Source organism: Crotalus tigris, unplaced genomic scaffold (genome assembly GCF_016545835.1).
Source record: "Crotalus tigris isolate CLP2741 ecotype Arizona unplaced genomic scaffold, ASM1654583v1 scf7180000023903.560294, whole genome shotgun sequence".
Classification (NCBI taxonomy): Eukaryota; Metazoa; Chordata; class Lepidosauria; order Squamata; family Viperidae; genus Crotalus; species Crotalus tigris.
The window spans coordinates 193,400-213,178 of NW_024100260.1; the positions used below are offsets into that span (position 1 = coordinate 193,400).

General features: G+C 46.0%; 1 protein-coding gene across 1 annotated transcript; it reads right to left on the reverse strand.

The window, feature by feature from the left end:
• Positions 1-542: 542 nt before the first annotated feature.
• On the reverse strand, positions 543-18,720 carry LOC120298493 (zinc finger protein 260-like). The gene is made up of 4 exons (XM_039322292.1): positions 18,608-18,720; positions 15,019-15,139; positions 11,740-13,122; positions 543-2,454 (listed from the first exon to the last, which is right to left on the reverse strand). The coding sequence occupies exons 3-4, from the start codon at positions 13,031-13,033 to the stop codon at positions 1,424-1,426; spliced, it is 2,325 nt and encodes a 774-aa protein (XP_039178226.1). The 5' UTR covers positions 13,034-13,122; positions 15,019-15,139; positions 18,608-18,720; the 3' UTR covers positions 543-1,423.
• Positions 18,721-19,779: the final 1,059 nt, after the last annotated feature.

Genomic DNA, 19,779 nt, shown 5'->3' on the forward strand with positions numbered 1-19,779 from the left:
AATTTTCCATTTATCAAACAGACAAGAATTTTAAAAGAACATTTTTAAATATTCTTAGAGTTCCTGAACATCTGAGCAGTTTCCATCCACTTTGACTTTCTTTGCTAGAAATACAGGAGTGGCTAGAACTTTGCTTTCAACGTTTTTTATTTTCAGCTACAGAATTTGTCACAAATGAAGGCGAATATACATTCTATACATGTGTCAGAATCCAATTATATTTCATCTCTAGTTATCAATTATAGAAAACCTCATTTCTGCCTTCTCTGGATTCTGTCATACAAGGAAGGGAAGGGGGTGAACAAAGGGGCTTTATGGCCCTCACTTCCTTCGGTACAACTTCAAAGGGATTGAATGTGGATAGCACCAAAAAGACCTAATCAGAACAAAGGGGACTATTACCTTTCATGTAGTTTTCTCTGAAGTCTCCATCCAGCCGGCAGTAAGGAAATAGGGGGTGGGAATGTAATGCCTGAGATTGTTGCTGGAAGTAGGGGGGGATTGGGTGGGGCTACTGGGAAACCCCTTAAAACCTTGCATGGGAGAGCTTGGACCCCAAGTCCTGTCTAGAACGCCTGCAACCATTTTCTCTTAATAAAGGATTCCTGTTGGAAGAATTATTCCAAGAGTTCTGTCTTCTTAAGATGCAAAGTGGGGTGGGGCCTTACAACATGTCTATATGATAATGACCTAAAAGCCAGCCACCAACACACCAGAATCCACATTCAAAAAGCCAAAAAATGATGTAACCACTTTATGGCCACTTGGCAACCGTATGGCTTTTAATACCACCTGCGTGATCCTACAGCCATAGGATCCCAATTGTTTTTTTGTTTTTGTTTTGCTAGTTCCTGGCATTGTTTTTGCCACTTTTTATATATATATAAAAGACATTTAGAAGAATGGCTTTATACTTAGGATTACAGTGACTTGCTTAATGACCAGAAATATGTCAGAAAATCGGCTCCAATATATATGGGTGCCTCGACTAACAACCGTAACAACTTATGACCAGAAATCTGTTCCCAATTGCGACTGTAAGTCGAGACTAGCTGCACTCCGCAAAACATTATCTACTCTGCCCATCACTTATAGCTCTTTTCTCTTGTGCAATCACTCTGTTAAGGTACTAGCACTGCTGCTTTGTGTGCCAAACTTTCTAACACTCCCAACATAGATGTAGTTTTCTTTGATTTTGGTGTTTAAGGCTACTTGAGTAGGAAAAACATTTTTCCCAATAGTAGGATTTCCTTTCTGCCACTGTGTGATGTTCCTGGTTAATGTTAAGATGTGACTTTTGAAAAAGAAATGTTTTCAACGTTCACAGCGGAAGAGGTTTATCTCTGCTATGGACATTCGGATTCATTTTTAACTCTGATGTACAATGAAAAGCTTTCTCACACTCTACACACTTATAAGGCCACTATCCTGTGTGATATCTAGTATGTATGCGAAGTGACGAAGGATGGGCAAAACATTTCCCACACTCCAGACATTTGTATGGTTTCTCTCCAGTGTGGATCCTCTGATGGATAACAAGAGTATCTTTCCGAGAAAAACATTTATCGCACTGCGAGCATTTATGGGGCTTCTCTCCCGTATGGATTCGGCTGTGGCTTCTGAGGGAAGACGCATCAGCAAATGTTCTCCCACACTCTAAACATTTGTAGTTTTTTTCCCCTGTGTGAATTTTCACATGACTTTTAAGGGCAGAAGAGGTACGATAGAATCGTCCACATTCGTTGCATTGATGTGGCTTCTCCCCTGTGTGGGTTTTATGATGTCTCCAAAGGTCTCCCTTTTGAGTAAAACACTTTCCACATTCTACGCATCTGTACGGCTTCTCTCCTGTGTGGACTCTCTGATGCGTTCCAAGGTGTTGTTTTTGTGAAAAACATTTCCCACACTCCCCACATTTGTAAGGTTTTACCCCTGTGTGGATTCTCTGATGAATCTGAAGTTCTCCTCGGAAACTAAAACTTTTCCCACACTCCCCACATTGATAGCGTAACTCTCCTTTGTGCCTCTCCTCGTGTCTCCGAAGTTCATAAGGAAATGTAAATCGCTTCTCACATTCTGGGCATTCATAGGGTCTGTCTCTGGTGTGAAGTCTCTGATGCCGCATCAGGTGTGATTTCTGGTAAAAACATTTCCCGCATTCGAGGCACTTTTCCTTTTTCTCCCCTCTGTGTGTTTTCTCATGAGTCCGAAGACCTGAACTATGGGTGAAACATTTCCCACACTCAAAGCATTTGTACGATTTTATTCCTGCATGAACCTTCTCATGCATCCAAAGATTTGCGTTCTGAGAAAAGCTCTTTCCACATTCCCAACATTTGTAAGGCTTCTCCCCTGTGTGAATTCTCTCGTGGTTTCTGAGGGTGGCTTTCTCACAAAAATATTTCCCACATTCAAGACACTGATAGGGTTTCTCTCCAGTGTGGGTTTTTTGATGTGTAAGAAGGTGTGACTTTTGACCAAAGCATAAGTCACATTCCTCACATTTATGAGGTTTTAGTCTGGGGGGGCGTCTGAGATTTTTCATGTGTTTTCCAGAAAAGGATTTCTCACCTTCCAAAGCTTGACTGGATCCACTTCCCACATGGACCTTCGTGTGGGTCAAAAGGAGGGACCGGCGAGCAAAGGATTTCCCACACTCTGAGCATTGATGGGTTTTTTTGTGGTTTTCTGGAGTGCTGCCTGTGTCTGACGGGGCATCCAAGAGTTTCCCACCCTTCATTCTTTCTGTCGACTGCTGCCTTGTGCTGATTTTCTGTTATCTGTTGATAGTTGACTTTCAGACTGACATCAATACCTGGGAAGATCCTGGAAAAGACAATCAAGCAAAGAATCTGTGAAAACTTAGAAACCAACAAAGCTATTACTAGAACCCAACATGTGTTTGTCAAAAACAGATCACGCTAGACAAAACTTAATGCTCTCTTTGACAAAGTGACTAAAGTGGCTAAAATAGTGGAACAGTGAAGTGGACATACCTCCATGTTTCCCCGGAAAGAAGACCCACTCTTATAGTTTTTTTTGCCTCCAAAAGAGGCACCAGGTCTTATTTTCAGAGGATGTCTTACCTTAAAACAGCCGCAGCCATTTACTCACCATTAAAACTGCAGCTAAGAAATCTCTGGGTCAGTTGTTCCCCCTCTGAATCAACGCCAGGGATGACCCTCACTGCTGACCGGTTTGATTTCTCCATAACTGATTGGCAGCTCTTTTCTGCTGTTGGAACAAGAAAGAAGACGTGAACAGTATTTCCTTTTGAGAAACATAGAAAATCACAAAACTGTTGGGGACAGGATGCTGACATTTGTAAACTGCTCAGAGAGTGCCATAAAACACTTCGTTTCTAAGTTTTCTATTATCTGTGGATAGTTGGTTTGCAGGTAAATCTTTGGTCACAGCTGCTTTCCTGTTGGTGGAAGAGAAAAGAAGCAGAGAATATATTTCCTTTTCAGATTGATAGAGAATCACAAAATCTTTGCCTTGGAAGGACTTCCTGGGGTCGGCATTTCAAAAAATATTTACACCTTGTTCTGATATCAGATAACAAGACCAGGCTCACAATCTCTATAAAACTTGTCCTTTGTAAAACATCCATCAACAAGGTGCTTCTGCATCACAACCCCTTCAGGGAAAACAAGGAAGATATTGTTTGTGGAGATTCTGGCCACTTGCAGAACCATGAATGCAAGGTCATAAAAGTACAGCAAAGGAAACAGCCAATATCCTAAACCACCCAAAATGAAACATATGGTGCCTGGGGGGGGGGGGAAACACCCAAAAGGGATCATTTCTAGCTACTTCTGCTTTCTTCCTTCTTGTCTACAGTGTTCCAGCCTTAATGGGCGAAGTCTTTATCTTATGTGTGTCAGCTTTGCTGGGTGAATTGCTAATATAATCAAAGAAGGTAGAAAAATAAGCTTTTCTGATATTTAGGGCTTTTTCTTTTTAGAGAAGCTTGTCTTTGTTCAGCTGAATAAAAACGTAACGCTTGAAGAGGTGTAAAAATGGATATGGTGTCTTATAGTCAGCTACTTAGATGGGATGGGCAAAACTGGCAGTTAAGATTACGGGAAGATTTAGCGCAAGAAAATATTATTTATTCTTGGTTTCAATATAGGCAACTAGTAGATAAATGGAAGGTGGATTGTAAATTGGGTTTTCTTAGAGAAGATGGAAATCTTATTAAGCAAGTCAAGGATCAAAGACAAACCCACATCAAGAGAATTTATGGGGTATTAGTTGAAATGGACTCAGAAACGGAATTAATTAAAGACTGTATGATTAGATGGGCGCAGAATTTTGGTGTCCCAGTCTCATTGGATATCTGGGAAACCATTTGGGTGAGAAATGTCAAATTTACACAAGCACAGAACCTTACGGAGAATTTTTATAAAATGTTTTATAGATGGCACCTTGATCCACAAAAAATGTCTCTTATGTACCCTGACGTACAACCCAAATGTTGGAGATGTGGTTATATGGATGCTTCCTATTATCATATTTGGTGGTCATGCAAAGAGATAAAAGCATTTTGGATCAAAATATGGTGGAATATCCAGAGAATTTTTAGAAGGAGGGTAAAATTTACTCCGCAATTATTTTTGTTGGGCATTGTTACAGATTGTGATACAAAGGAGGTTGTATTGATGTTAAATTTGATTACAGCCGCTAGGCTGTTAGTAGGACAATACTGGAAGAAGGAATCTTTGCCTACACTGCAGGAATGGTTTCTTAAAGTAGCTTATCTGGCGGAAATGGCAAAGATTTCGGCTTTCTTAAAGCAACAAACGCAAGAGAAGTTTCTTGCTGTTTGGGACAAATGGATAAAATTTATACAATTTAGATTGGGTATAAAAAAATATCATATAGCTTTTTCATAAGTTTTATTTTCATATATATATATAGATATTTTTTATATATATATAAATATAAATTTTTTAATTTAATTTTTTATTTTTACTTGTTAATTTTTAATTAAGCCTATATTCTGCTCTGGGAAGCTCAGGGGGGGGAAGGGAGGGTGTTTGTGAGGGGTGGGGGACGGGGGGTTTTTTTTTTATATGTAATGTTTAGTTTTTTTTGTATATGTTGTCTTTTGTTTTGTATTGTTTTTCTCTTTTTGTAAAATTTATAAAACTTTCAATAAAAAAAAAAACGTAACGCTTGAAGGCAACTTCTGGTTTCCTGTATTTTTTATCAAGCAAAACCTCAGAACTTGCACATCAGTCCACTAGGACTCTGAGATCTCTCACAGTTACTACTATTGAGCAAGGTTCCCCCTATACTGTACCTGTGCATTTGGTTTTTCTTGCCTCAAGGTAGGACCTTATAATATATAGTATATGAACAAAGATTATTCATTCCTCTTTTTTTGGATTAAGCGGAAAGAAAAAGGATCTGACATGATAGCTTTGTTCCCATATTGAAGGGGCTGCCACAAGGGAGCAGAGCTTCAACCTATTCTCCAAAGCACCTGAAGGCAGGACCAGAAGCCATGGATGGAAATTAGGAGACATTTCCTGAAAGCCAGAACAATTAAGCAGAGGAACAGGCTGCCACCAGAAGTTCAGGGTGCTGCATCAGTGGAGGCTTCAAAAGAGACTGGAGAAGGCTTCTCTGTAATGTTAGGGGTTCTCCCGCCTGAGCAGGGAGGTGGGCTAGAAGGCCTCAAAGATTCTTTCCAGCTCCATTATTTTGTTATTCCGGTATCCTTTTTGGGGTTGGGAGAACATGAGCTCAGTTCAGTCATAAAGAACCTGTGACACTCCAGGCCACTTTGGAGACTCGCCAGGCCTTCAGAGGCCCCTGGAAGCCCCAATGTGGAGCCTCTGATAAGCCCCCAAGGCGCTTCCTGCCCTTTCTGGAGGCGGCAAGGAATCCAGGACGTTTTCTGGCCTCCAGTGAAGCAGAGCTGTCTGGGTTTATAAGCATTGCTAAAAACATTGACAATTATGTAAGCCTTTAACAATTAATTTAAACAATTCAATGTGTTATTCCTTACAATATTGCATAATCAATAATGTACAAGCCAAGTATTTATTTAACAATGAATGGAAATAATTTATTATTCTTTGTTATAATTTTCAAAGTGGGTGGGATGGGGGGGGAGTGTTCAGCAGAGTCAAAGAGGGAATTCTGAATTTTTGACACTCAATCAGGGGCTCAATTCAATTTCTTTCCCTAACACCCCCCCTCCCCGCTGCCCCCCCCATTGAAATAAGGTCAGGCTGTGACAAGATCACATTTACAATCTTAATAAGCGCTTTAAAGCTACACTTCGCTCCCTTTTCAAACGGCACTCGAGGGAAATGGATGTTCAGAGGCTTCCTGTTCAAACCGACCAGAGAGACCTTCTGGAGCAACTTCCCCAAAAGCTCCTTCCCGGATCCACCCGGAGCCCCGCGGGGAGCCTTGGCCGGGGAGGAGGGGGCAGATCCAGCCCGGGGAGGGAGGGATCCCCTTTGCCCCCCGGAGGGAAGGAGGGATCCGCTCCCTGCAGGCGACGCCAGAGCCGAATCTCCCCAAGGAAAACCCGGCAAGCCGAAGAGGCGGATCCGCAGCTACCTTTCTCCTGGCGGGGGGGGAAGCTCTCCTGGCGGGAGGGGCGCCGCAAAGGCCGGAGGGGGAGCAGCCCGACCTGCCCCGAGCGGGATCCAGAAGCCTCTCCCGAGGGATCCGGCGCCGATCCTTCCAGGGCGAAGTGAGACACGCGGAGAGACGCGGAGATTCAGCGAGTGGGAGGAGAGGGGCGGGGGCGGGGCTTCTACTCTCCTCCTGGGCTCCGCCCCCGCCTTACAGCCCCGCCCCTTAGCATCCTCAGAACCGCCCCCCTCCTTTCCCCTTTCCGCCTTCCCAGCCGGGACTCCCCGTTTCTCCGCTGGGCATCCCCCTCCTGGGTTCCTCTGCCCATGCGAAGAATGCACTGCTGTGCCCGGGCGGGGCTGGGTGAAAACTGAAGCTCCGCGATGGCTTTTTTTGGGGGGGGGGAGCCAGGAGCGACAGGAGCCCCCACCCCCCGGCTGGATGTTTGCGGAGCCCGACTGAGGACGGAGAGGGAGGGGCTGGTCCGGGGTCCCTTCCCCGGGGGGGGAGCCTCCCTGGGCGGGGGGGACATGCAGAAGCCGAATCCCAAAACACCTGCTCTTTCTTATGCTTTTCGCAGGCTACAAGGCCACAAAGATTCCAGGTCTCTGCAGCTGCCTCAAAGGCATTTTGAAAAATATTTAAAATTATGTAAGGCAGCCTTCTAGCCATCCGCTTGTTCTATTACCTGCTTTACAAGACCAGCCTCAAAACTTCCTTAGAACTTTGTATGCTTTGTAAACCGTCCACCAAGAAGAAGCTGCATCATCCCAGCCTCCTCGGGGCCAAAAAAGGAAAATATTGCTTTTTAGAGATTCACACAGCTTTTTAAAGCAGAAGCAAGGTAAACATTTGCATAAAACCAAATAATTTCCCTGCTGGCCTTTTAAGCTGAGCACAAAGAAGAGGATCTCACCTGGGTTAAGAAAACAGGAGCTCAATTCAGTCAATTTCAGCTTGTTTTCTTTCCCCCAATCCTTCCCCTCCGCCTTGCAATGAGGTCAATTGCCTTAACACCACATTACAAATCTCCATAAACGTTTTAAAGCTCCGCTTACTCCATTTTTGCGACTGCGCGTGCGAGGATATGCATGCTCGGAAACCTCGTGCTCTGACGGACCACAGAGAAACCTTCTGAAAGCAAAATCCCCAAAAGCTCCTTCCCGGATCCACCCGAAAGCCCCACGGGGAGCTTTGGCCGGGCGAGGAGGAGGCAGATCCAGCCCGGGGAGGGAGGGATCCCCTTTGCCCCCCTGGAGGGAAGGAGGGATCCGCTCCCTGCAGGCGACGCCAGAGCCGAATCTCCCCAAGGAAAACCCGGCAAGCCGAAGAGGCGGATCCGCAGCTACCTTTCTCCTGGCGGGGGGGGGGAGAAGCTCTCCTGGCGGGAGGGGCGCCCCAAAGGCCGGAGGGGGAGCAGCCAGACCTCCCCGAAGTAAGACCCAGAAGGCTCTGCCGAAGGATCCGGCGCCGATCCTGCCAGGGCGAAGCGGGAAACGCCGAGGGAAGCCGAGACCCAGCGAGTGGGAGCGTGGGGGCGGGGCTTCTGCTCTCCTGGGCTCCTCCCACACCTTACAACCCCGCCCCTTCGCAGCCTCAGCTCCTCCCCCTCCCTCCCCTCCCCTGCCTTCCCAGCCGGGACTCCCTATTCTTCCGCTGAGCACCCGCGACCGCGGTTCCTCTGCCCATGCGAAGAGTGCCCCGCTGTGCCCGGGCGGAGCTCCCGCCTGCTCCGGCATCTGGCTGGAGACTGAAGCTCCGCCGTGGCCGCCAAGGACTCGCGGAGCGAATTGCGAGGATTGCGGCGTTTCCCGCAGGCTGGAGAAGAGGGCGGGGGGGGGGAGGCGGACCCCGAGGAAGAGGAGGGGAAGGCAGGGGCCGCTCCAGAGGGTGCGGGGTCCCCTCCCACGGCCGAGGTTGGGGTAGCGCCTGGGGGAGGAACGGGAAGAAGCCCCGAGCGGATCCCTTCTGGATCCCGAAGATCTCCAAGTCCAGCTGCGCAGGTGGCCAGGAGAGAACAGACGGGGGGGGGCAAAAGAGAGTCCACCCAAGGCCCCCCCACCGCCCCCTCTGCCTTCCCCTCCCTTCTGCCCAGAATCGGAGAGAGGGGCTGGGGATGCTGGGTCCCTGCTTCCCTCCCTCCCCTGCTGGGCTTCGGGATGCCCCGTTTTCACCCAGTGAGTTATAAACTGTAGGGCCCTGAGGGGACCCCTTCTTCCTCCCTAGCCCCCCCATGTTGTCCCCAATTCGGGTCTGAGCCTGGTGCTGAGGCTAATGAGGAACACCAGACACGAATTGCAAGTTTTGTTGTCTTTTATTGAAGCCCTCCAAGAAAAAAGGGTCCTGGGTAGAAAATGCCAAGGAACCCCGAACAATAGAATTAAGAAAGCTTTATACATTTTCACTAAAGCAGAAGGCGGGATAAGGTGGGATATATAAGAAATATCTAATAAACATTTCAATAATAATCTAACAATTATTCTGTTGGTCTCTAGCCGTCCCTATTCCTAAACCTTGGCTAATGAATGCTTCAGGAGTTATCTCATACACATCCTATTTGCTCTGGGCCATCTCTTTTCCTGCAAAATGCCTAACTCTTCATTCCTTTTATCAGCTCTCTAACCAGCCAGAATTGTTACAACCTTTACACGTGCCTATTTCCTGTGAATAAGCTTTCACTTTTGAACTTTTGAATATATATTAAACTTATTTGAACTCTTCAAAAGCTTCAGCCATTATCAAATTTAGCTGCCTTTAGCTGCCTTCAGAACAGATCACCGGCCTGGAGGCTGCAGAGTTGTTGGATCACAACTCCCATCAAGTCCAGCCGGCAAGACGTTATGGGAGTAGAAACCCAGCCTAACACACATCTGGAGGATTTCATTTAGTGAATGCTAGCAAGCCTCCTTGTGGCAAGACAATCCCTGGAACCACAAGCCAAGGAACACAACGTTAAGCGCCTGTATATAGAATGTAATTTTATTTACTCTGCAGTCCAAATATTTCTCTTTCTGAAATACGAAAATAATTAGAAGCATTTAGAGCAGCACCTTTACATGACTGCCATTTGCCAACTTCTGTGCTGCCTTCCCCAGAAAGTCAAAGGGGAAGCTGGCATGGAAGACTGCAAGTCGCTGGATAGTGTCTTCCACTCAGATCCCCTCCCCTGACCCCTCTGCACTTATGCTGGGCCAGCCACTTCTGGAGTCCCTATTGCCCACATCCTGACCCACATGATCCTCACTCCCCCATGTCCTCTCCCTGTCCTGTCTCTCCTCTCCTGCTGCCATGCCACGCCTCTTGACCATTTTGCCCTCTCGCACACTCACCCCTGCCATGCACACCCTTCCTGACCCTCTCCCATGATCTGGGACACTCTTTGTGCCCTCTCACACAGGGCAGGAGATGCTTTGCTGCTGTGGACCTGGGACTCACAACTTCCTGCCCAGTTTCCCCACTGACTCTGTGGGAAGCTTGCAGGAAGTCGCCCCATCAAATGAGTGTGGGATTCAACCAGGACTGCAGGGATTATCATCACTGTGCCGTGCAGTCAGAGGTTTTCGACGGCATCGTTTAAGGATGGAAACTCCAGTTCCAAATGCGGCCGTAAATGGAACACAGGCTGTGGCTTCTTTTCTTGCTAGCAAGCGTGAAGATCGAGACAAAGGAAGAATAATGAAATAAGTAAAGAAGAATTTTCCATTTATCAAACAGACAAGAATTTTAAAAGAACATTTTTAAATATTCTTAGAGTTCCTGAACATCTGAGCAGTTTCCATCCACTTTGACTTTCTTTGCTAGAAATACAGGAGTGGCTAGAACTTTGCTTTCAACGTTTTTTATTTTCAGCTACAGAATTTGTCACAAATGAAGGCGAATATACATTCTATACATGTGTCAGAATCCAATTATATTTCATCTCTAGTTATCAATTATAGAAAACCTCATTTCTGCCTTCTCTGGATTCTGTCATACAAGGAAGGGAAGGGGGTGAACAAAGGGGCTTTATGGCCCTCACTTCCTTCGGTACAACTTCAAAGGGATTGAATGTGGATAGCACCAAAAAGACCTAATCAGAACAAAGGGGACTATTACCTTTCATGTAGTTTTCTCTGAAGTCTCCATCCAGCCGGCAGTAAGGAAATAGGGGGTGGGAATGTAATGCCTGAGATTGTTGCTGGAAGTAGGGGGGGATTGGGTGGGGCTACTGGGAAACCCCTTAAAACCTTGCATGGGAGAGCTTGGACCCCAAGTCCTGTCTAGAACGCCTGCAACCATTTTCTCTTAATAAAGGATTCCTGTTGGAAGAATTATTCCAAGAGTTCTGTCTTCTTAAGATGCAAAGTGGGGTGGGGCCTTACAACATGTCTATATGATAATGACCTAAAAGCCAGCCACCAACACACCAGAATCCACATTCAAAAAGCCAAAAAATGATGTAACCACTTTATGGCCACTTGGCAACCGTATGGCTTTTAATACCACCTGCGTGATCCTACAGCCATAGGATCCCAATTGTTTTTTTGTTTTTGTTTTGCTAGTTCCTGGCATTGTTTTTGCCACTTTTTATATATATATAAAAGACATTTAGAAGAATGGCTTTATACTTAGGATTACAGTGACTTGCTTAATGACCAGAAATATGTCAGAAAATCGGCTCCAATATATATGGGTGCCTCGACTAACAACCGTAACAACTTATGACCAGAAATCTGTTCCCAATTGCGACTGTAAGTCGAGACTAGCTGCACTCCGCAAAACATTATCTACTCTGCCCATCACTTATAGCTCTTTTCTCTTGTGCAATCACTCTGTTAAGGTACTAGCACTGCTGCTTTGTGTGCCAAACTTTCTAACACTCCCAACATAGATGTAGTTTTCTTTGATTTTGGTGTTTAAGGCTACTTGAGTAGGAAAAACATTTTTCCCAATAGTAGGATTTCCTTTCTGCCACTGTGTGATGTTCCTGGTTAATGTTAAGATGTGACTTTTGAAAAAGAAATGTTTTCAACGTTCACAGCGGAAGAGGTTTATCTCTGCTATGGACATTCGGATTCATTTTTAACTCTGATGTACAATGAAAAGCTTTCTCACACTCTACACACTTATAAGGCCACTATCCTGTGTGATATCTAGTATGTATGCGAAGTGACGAAGGATGGGCAAAACATTTCCCACACTCCAGACATTTGTATGGTTTCTCTCCAGTGTGGATCCTCTGATGGATAACAAGAGTATCTTTCCGAGAAAAACATTTATCGCACTGCGAGCATTTATGGGGCTTCTCTCCCGTATGGATTCGGCTGTGGCTTCTGAGGGAAGACGCGTCAGCAAATGTTCTCCCACACTCTAAACATTTGTAGTTTTTTTCCCCTGTGTGTATTTTCACATGACTTTTAAGGGCGGATGAGGTACGATAGAATCGTCCACATTCATTGCATTGATGTGGCTTCTCCCCTGTGTGGGTTTTATGATGGATCCAAAGATCTCCCTTTTGAGTAAAACACTTTCCACATTCTACGCATCTGTACGGCTTCTCTCCTGTGTGGAGCCTCTGATGCGTTCCAAGGTGTTGTTTTTGTGAAAAACATTTCCCACACTCCCCACATCTGTAAGGTTTTTCCCCTGTGTGGATTCTCTGATGAATCTGAAGCACTCCGAGGAAACTAAAACTTTTCCCACACTCCCCACATTGATAGCGTAACTCTCCTTTGTGCCTCTCCTCGTGTCTCCGAAGTTCAGAAGAATACATAAATCGTTTCTCACATTCTGGGCATTCATAGGGTCTGTCTCCGGTGTGAAGTTTCTGATGTCGCACCAGGTGTGATTTCCTGAAAAAACATTTCCCGCATTCGAGGCACTTTTCATTTTTCTCTCCTCTGTGCGTTTTCTCATGAGTCCGAAGAGTTGAACTCCGGGTGAAACATTTCCCACACTCAAAGCATTTGTACGATTTTATTCCTGCATGAACCTTCTCATGGACCCAAAGACTTGAGTTCTGAGAAAAGCTCTTTCCACATTCCCAACATTTGTAAGGCTTCTCCCCTGTGTGAATTCTCTCGTGGTTTCTGAGGGTGGCTTTGTGACAAAAAAATTTCCCACATTCAAGACACTGATAGGGTTTCTCTCCCGTGTGGATTTTCTGATGTGTAAGAAGACTTGACTTTTTACCAAAGCATAAGTCACATTCCTCACATTTATGAGGTTTTAGTCTGGGGGGGCGTCTGAGATTTTCCATGTGTTTTCCGGAGAAGGATTTCTCACCCTCCAAACCTTGACTGGATCCACTTCCCACATGGACCTTCCTATGGGTCAAAAGGAGGGACTGGCGAGCAAAGGACTTCCCACACTCTGAGCATTGATGGGTTTTTTTGTGGTTTTCTGGAGTGCTGCCTGTGTCTGACGGGGCATCCAAGAGTTTCCCACCCTTCATTCTTTCTGTCGACTGCTGCCTTGTGCTGATTTTCTGTTATCTGTTGATAGTTGACTTGCAGTAAATCTTTGGTTACAATCTTTTATCTGCTGTTAGAATAAAAAAGAAATCAAGAATAATATTTTCTTCTGAGAATGGTAGAGAATCACAAAATCTCAGCCTTGGAAGGGACCTTGAAGGTCCTCCAGTCCCACCCTCTGACCAGGGTAGGGTCCCCAGTACACCCAAGACAGTGATGGAGGCCCTACATCTGTAGGAGAGATGTCCTCCACTTATGACCACAGTCGGGACTGGAATTTCAGTTGTTCAGTGAAGCAGCGGTTAGGGGAGGAGTCACATGATCTCTTGGATCCACAAATATAATCCCACACTGCTGGTTGCAATTATTAAGTGATCTTGAGGATTCTTGAGTGGGGGGTGGACCAGGCAATGGTGGTGGGGGAGGTCCTTGAGACCAGGTATAGGCCACCCATGAGTTGGTGTTTTTTTTTTCCTGAAGTGAGATATAAAGCTGCAGCCATCCCTGGAAGCCTGCGTTATACCCCTACAGCCATGAAAAGCAGCCCTGATTGACAACAATGCTGGGACTGCGTCTTAAGTGGAGGCCTGGCGCCCTCAGCTATTTCAGCCATCTGCCACTGACCCCAGGACTGGACTTCAGCCCACTGTCCCCGTTGCCACTGAGAAATGAGGCCTTAATCTCTAAAGTGGAGGCCTTTGCAGCCTTGCGACATTTTCCAAGCCGCATGTTCCATACTGTTGCTAAGCAACGTGTCCCAAAGCATCTCTAACCTTCTTCAGGGCCCCTTCAACTTCCACATTTCCTGTGCCAGGACTCACAGGGCCTCCCCTGCCCACCTCAGGCAACCCCACATTCCTTAATTGGAACTTTACCTGTTTGTGAAGTAGCTTAACAACCACAAGTGCAGGATTGCAATCGTTGAGTAAAGCGGTCACATTCTTGTGGTAAGTAAAAGAACTTAAAAAAAATAAAGGACTTTTACGAATTCCAAGGGTGAAACAGAGGTTTATTTTTGCGCAAAGATTCAGAAGTGATTAACAATCAACAAATTTCTGAACAAGGGGGAGGGTCCAAACTACAATCTTTATAGCTCTCCCTCCCTAAGGAACAAAGGGGCATAGATGGAATCTTACACTGTATAATTTTCAGTTAGTTTCTCACAGGCATACAATGAATAGGAGGTTTCACTTTTATACAATGTTTCTCAATACGCATTAGGTCATTACAGCTATTGCTAACAGCTTTTTCCCAGGAATTATGCAGACACATCATTTTGCTTTTAGTGATTTCTTTCATTATCATTATTATTATTATACTTATTCATTTTTATTCTATGTTATTCTATTTCTTTCCACTTTAGTGTGACATCTCACTTAATGGCCGCTTCTCTCAAAGACTGAGATTCCGGTCTGAATTGTGGTCATAATACGAGGAGTACCTATAGGGAACCCCCAAAATTAAGGCATCGCATAAGCAAGGGAGGAGGGAAGAGAGTTCGGATTAGTGTAAGCAACCCATTCCCGATTCCCTTTTTCCTCACTTTTTCCAATTTTTGCACCATTGAGCTCCATCCCATCATGACATCTTGATCCCAGCTTCCTCGTCACACATACATTTTATAAAATACTACAAGAAAGAAAAAAAATGGACCCAGGAAATTATAGACCAGTCAGACTGACTTCAATACCTGGGAAGATCCTGGAAAATACAATCGAGCAAAGAATCTGTGAAAACGTAGAAACCATTAAAGCTATTACTAGAAACCAACATGGGTTTGTCAAAAACAGATCATGCTAGACAAAACATAGTTCTCTCTTTGACAAAGTGACTAAAGTGGCTAAAATAGTGGAATAGTGGACATACCCCCATGTATCCCCGGAAAGAAGACCCGGTCTTATAGGTTTTTTTTGCCTCCAAAAGAGGCACCAGGTCTTCTTTTCAGAGGATGCAGCCATTTACTCACCATTAAAATTGCAGCTAAGAAACCTCAGGGTCAGTTGTTCCCCCTCTGAATCAACACCAGGGATGACCCTCACTGCTGACCGGTTTGATTTCTCCATAACCGATTGGCAGCTGCTTTCCTGCTGTTGGGACAAGAAAGAAGATGAGAACAGTATTTCCTTTCGAGAAACATAGAAAATCACAAAATTGTTGGGGACAGGATGCTGACATTTGTAAACTGCTCAGAGAGTGCCATAAAACACTTCGTTTCTAAGTTTTCTATTATCTGTGGATAGTTGGTTTACAGGTAAATCTTTGGTCACAGCTGCTTTCCTGTTGGTGGAAGAGAAAAGAAGCAGAGAATATATTTCCTTTTGAGATTGATAGAGAATCACAAAATCTTTGCCTTGGAAGGACTTCCTGGGGTCGGCATTTCGAAAAATATGTTCTGATATCAGATAACAAGACCAAGCTCACAATCTCTATAAAACTTGTCCTTTGTAAAACATCCATCAACAAAGAATATCTGAAGAACAATGATGAAGATGCACTGAAATTAGTATATCAGGAAGGCTTACCAACTGCTGGAGAGACCAAACTGGCCTACAAGAAAGACCAAATGAAGAACAGAATAGAGGCATGGAAAGACAAAGCACTACATGGCCAATACGTGAAAAAAATAGCTGGGAAACCAGATAATAATAAAACCTGGCAATGGCTAAGAGCAGGAAAATTGAAGAAACAGACCGAGGGACTAATTCTGGCTGCACAAGACGAAGCCTTAAGGACAAATGCATACAAAGTCAAAATTGAGAAGACAGCAACAGACAGTAAGTGCCGCCTATGCAAAGAAGCTGAAGAAACAGTGGACCACTTGGTAAGCTGCTGCAAGAAGATTGCACAGACTGACTACATGCATCGGCATGACAAAGTAGCAACCATGGTGCATTGGAAGATCTGCAAAAAATATCATTTGCCTGTAAGCAAAAACTGGTGGGATCATAAAATAGAGAAAGTCATAGAAAATGATAAAATTAAACTGCTCTGGGACTTCAGAATTCAAACAGACAAGCACCTGCAACATAACACCCCAGACTTAACAATTTCGATAAGAAAGACAAAAAAGTCTGGATAGTGGACGTGGCAGTGCCTGGAGATAGCAGAATAGAAGAGAAAGAACTGGAGAAGATAACAAAATACAAAGACCTACAAATAGAAATAGAAAGACTGTGGCAAAAGCAAGCAAGGGTAGTACCAATAGTAATAGGCTCCTTGGGTGCAATCCCAAAACAACTGGAGCACCACTTGAACACCATTGGCATTGACAAATTCGCTATTAGTCAATTGCAAAAGGCAGCCTTATTAGGAACTGCTTCCATCCTGCGACGATATCTGTAATACCATCAAACATCCACATCTGCCTATCCCAGGTCCTGGGTAAGGACTCGATAGGTAGACAAAATGCCAAATCCAGTCTGAACATCTGGCTGACTGTGCGATGATCCATAATAATAATAAAGTTGGAAGGGACCTTGGAAGTAATCTAGTCCAACCCCCTGCTCAGGCAGGAATCCCTATACCATTTCAGACAAATGGTCGTACAGTCTCTTCTTAAAAACTTCCAGTATTGGAGCATTCCCAGTTTCTGGAGGCAGGTTGTTCCACTGGTTAATTGTTCTAACTGTCAGAAAATTTCTCCTTAGTTCTAGGTTGCTTCTCTCTTTGGTTAGTTTCCATCCATTGCTTCTTGTCTTGCCTTCAGGTGCTTTGGAGAACAGCTTGACTCCCTCTTCTTTGTGGCAGCCCTTGAGATATTGGAACACTGCTATCATGTCTCCCTTCGTCCTTCTCTTTATTAAACTAGACCAGGGGTAGGCAACCTTGGCTCGTCTATGACTCGTGGACTTCAACTCCCAGAATTCCTGAGCCAGAATGGCTGGTTCAGGAATTCTGGGAGTTGAAGTCCACAAGTCATAAAAGAGCCAAGGTTGCCTACCCCTGAACTAGACATACCCAATTCCAGCTTTGCTGGGTGAATTGCTTATATAATCAAAGAAGGTAGAAAAATAAGGCTTTTCTGATATTTGGGGCTTTTTCTCTTTTTAGAGAAGCTTGTCTTTGTTCAGATGAATAAAAACGTAACGCTTGAAGGCAACTTCTGGTTTCCTGTATTGTTTATCAAGCAAAACCTCAGAACTTGCACATCAGTCCACTAGGACTCTGAGATCCCTCTCACGGTTACTACTATTGAGCAAGATACCCCCTAATACTGTACCTGTGCATTTGGTTTTTCTTGCCTCAAGGTAGAACCTTATAGTATATAGTATATGAACAAAGATTATTCATTCCTCTTTTTTTGGATTAAGCAGAAAGAAAAAGGATCTGACATGATAGCTTTGTTCCCATATTGAAGGGGCTGCCACAAGGGAGCAGAGGTTCAACCTATTCTCCAAAGCTCCTGAAGGCAGGACCGGAAGCCATGGATGGAAATTAGGAGACATTTCCTGAAAGCCAGAACAATGAAGCAGAGGAACAGGCTGCCACCAGAAGTTCAGGGTGCTGCATCAGTGGAGGCTTCAAAAGAGACTGGAGAAGGCTTCTCTGTAATGTTAGGGGTTCTCCCGCCTGAGCAGGGAGGTGGGCTAGAAGGCCTCAAAGATTCTTTCCAGCTCCATTATTTTGTTATTCCGGTATCCTTTTTGGGGTTGGGAGAACATGAGCTCAGTTCAGTCATAAAGAACCTGTAACACTCCAGGCCACTTTGGAGACTCGCCAGGCCTTCAGAGGCCCCTGGAAGCCCCAATGTGGAGCCTCTGATAAGCCCCCAAGGCGCTTCCTGCCCTTTCTGGAGGCGGCAAGGAATCCAGGACGTTTTCTGGCCTCCAGTGAAGCAGAGCTGTCTGGGTTTATAAGCATTGCTAAAAACATTGACAATTATGTAAGCCTTTAACAATTAATTTAAACAATTCAATGTGTTCTTCCTTACAATATTTCATAATCAATAATGTACAAGCCAAGTATTTATTTAACAATGAATGGAAATAATTTATTCTTCTTTGTTATAATTTTCAAAGTGGGTGGGATGGGTCAAAGAGGGAATTCTGAATTTTTGACACTCAATCAGTGGCTCAATTCAATTTCTTTCCCTAACACCCCCCCCCCGCTCCCCCCATTGAAATAAGGTCAGGCTGTGACAAGATCACATTCACAATCTCAATAAACGCTTTAAAGCTACACTTCGCTCCCTTTTCAAACGGCACTCGAGGGAAACGGATGTTCAGAGGCTTCCTGTTCAAACGGACCAGAGAGACCTTCAGAAAGCAACTTCCCCAAAAGCTCCTTCCCGGATCCACCCGGAGCCCCGCGGGGAGCCTTGGCCGGGGAGGAGGGGGCAGATCCAGCCCGGGGAGGGAGGGATCCCCCTTTGCCCCCCCGGAGGGAAGGGAGGGATCCGCTCCCTGCAGGCAACGCCAGAGCCGAATCTCCCCAAGGAAAACCCGGCAAGCCGAAGAGGCGGATCCGCAGCTACCTTTCTCCTGGCGGGGGGGGGAGGGAAGCTCTCCTGGCGGGAGGGGCGCCCCAAAGGCCGGAGGGGGAGCAGCCAGACCTACCCCGAGCGGGATCCAGAAGCCTTTCCCGAGGGATCCAGCGCCGATCCTTCCAGGGCTAAGTGAGACACGCGGAGAGAAGCGGTGATCCAGCGAGTGGGATGAGAGAGGCGGGGGCGGGACTTCTACTCTCCTCCTGGGCTCCGCCCCCGCCTTACAGCCCCGCCCCTTAGCAGCCTCAGCTCCTCCCCCCTCCCTTCCCCTTTCCGCCTTCCCAGTCGGGACTCCGTGTTTCTCCGCTGGGCATCCGCCTCCCGGGTTCCTCTGCCCATGCGAAGCGTGCCCTGCTGTGCCCGGGCGGGGCTGGGTGGAAACTGAAGCTCCGCGATGGCTTTTTTTTTGGGGGGGGGAGCCAGGAGCGACAGGAGCCCCCACCCCCCGGCTGGATGTTTGCGGAGCCCGACTGAGGACGGAGAGGGAGGGGCTGGTCCGGGGTCCCTTCCCCGGGGGGGGGGAGCCTCCCTGGGCGGGGGGGACATGCAGAAGCCGAACCCCAAAACACCTTTACCCGCCCCCCTCCGTCCCCCCCTCTGCCTTCCCCTGCCTATGGATCCCTCCAGGTGTTTTTTTGGGGGGGGGTCTCTACCGGCATCGCCTCCTCCACACCCGGGCCTGATCTTCGCCCAAGTGCAGTTTTGCTGCCTCTTCCCTCGCTTCCTCCTAAACCATCATCCTCGTGTGTGTGTGTGTGTGTGTGTGTGTGTGTGTGTGTGTGTGTCACAACAGACGCAGCCAGTTCTGGCAATCTTGCCCACATCAGATTCTGAGCTTAATAAAGCGAGGTCTATTTTGGATTCACCCGATATTAATCCTCCAGTTAAATAAATCTGAAGTTGAAAAGGGCACCTGGATAAGCCCTGGTTAAAGGAAACTTAGATGTTCTCGATTATTCTTGTCCTGGCTCCATCCGGTCCCTTCAGCTTCCCTCCAGGGTCTCCCCCCCCCACTCCCCAAGGGTCCTCGGAGTGGTCAGGAGGGACAGAGAGACCGAGCAGGTGGCTCCTGACAGTGGCAAAGGGGTTTCAGCTTTTTCCCATCTTTTCCTTTTTTCTTCCTCCTTTTCCTCCTCTTCCTCAACTTACCATGTCACTTAACAACCGTTCCAAATTGTGACAAGTGTCAATGGCCATAAAGCAATTGTGGCCATTGTAACATTTTGCCCTTTCTCAAGGTTA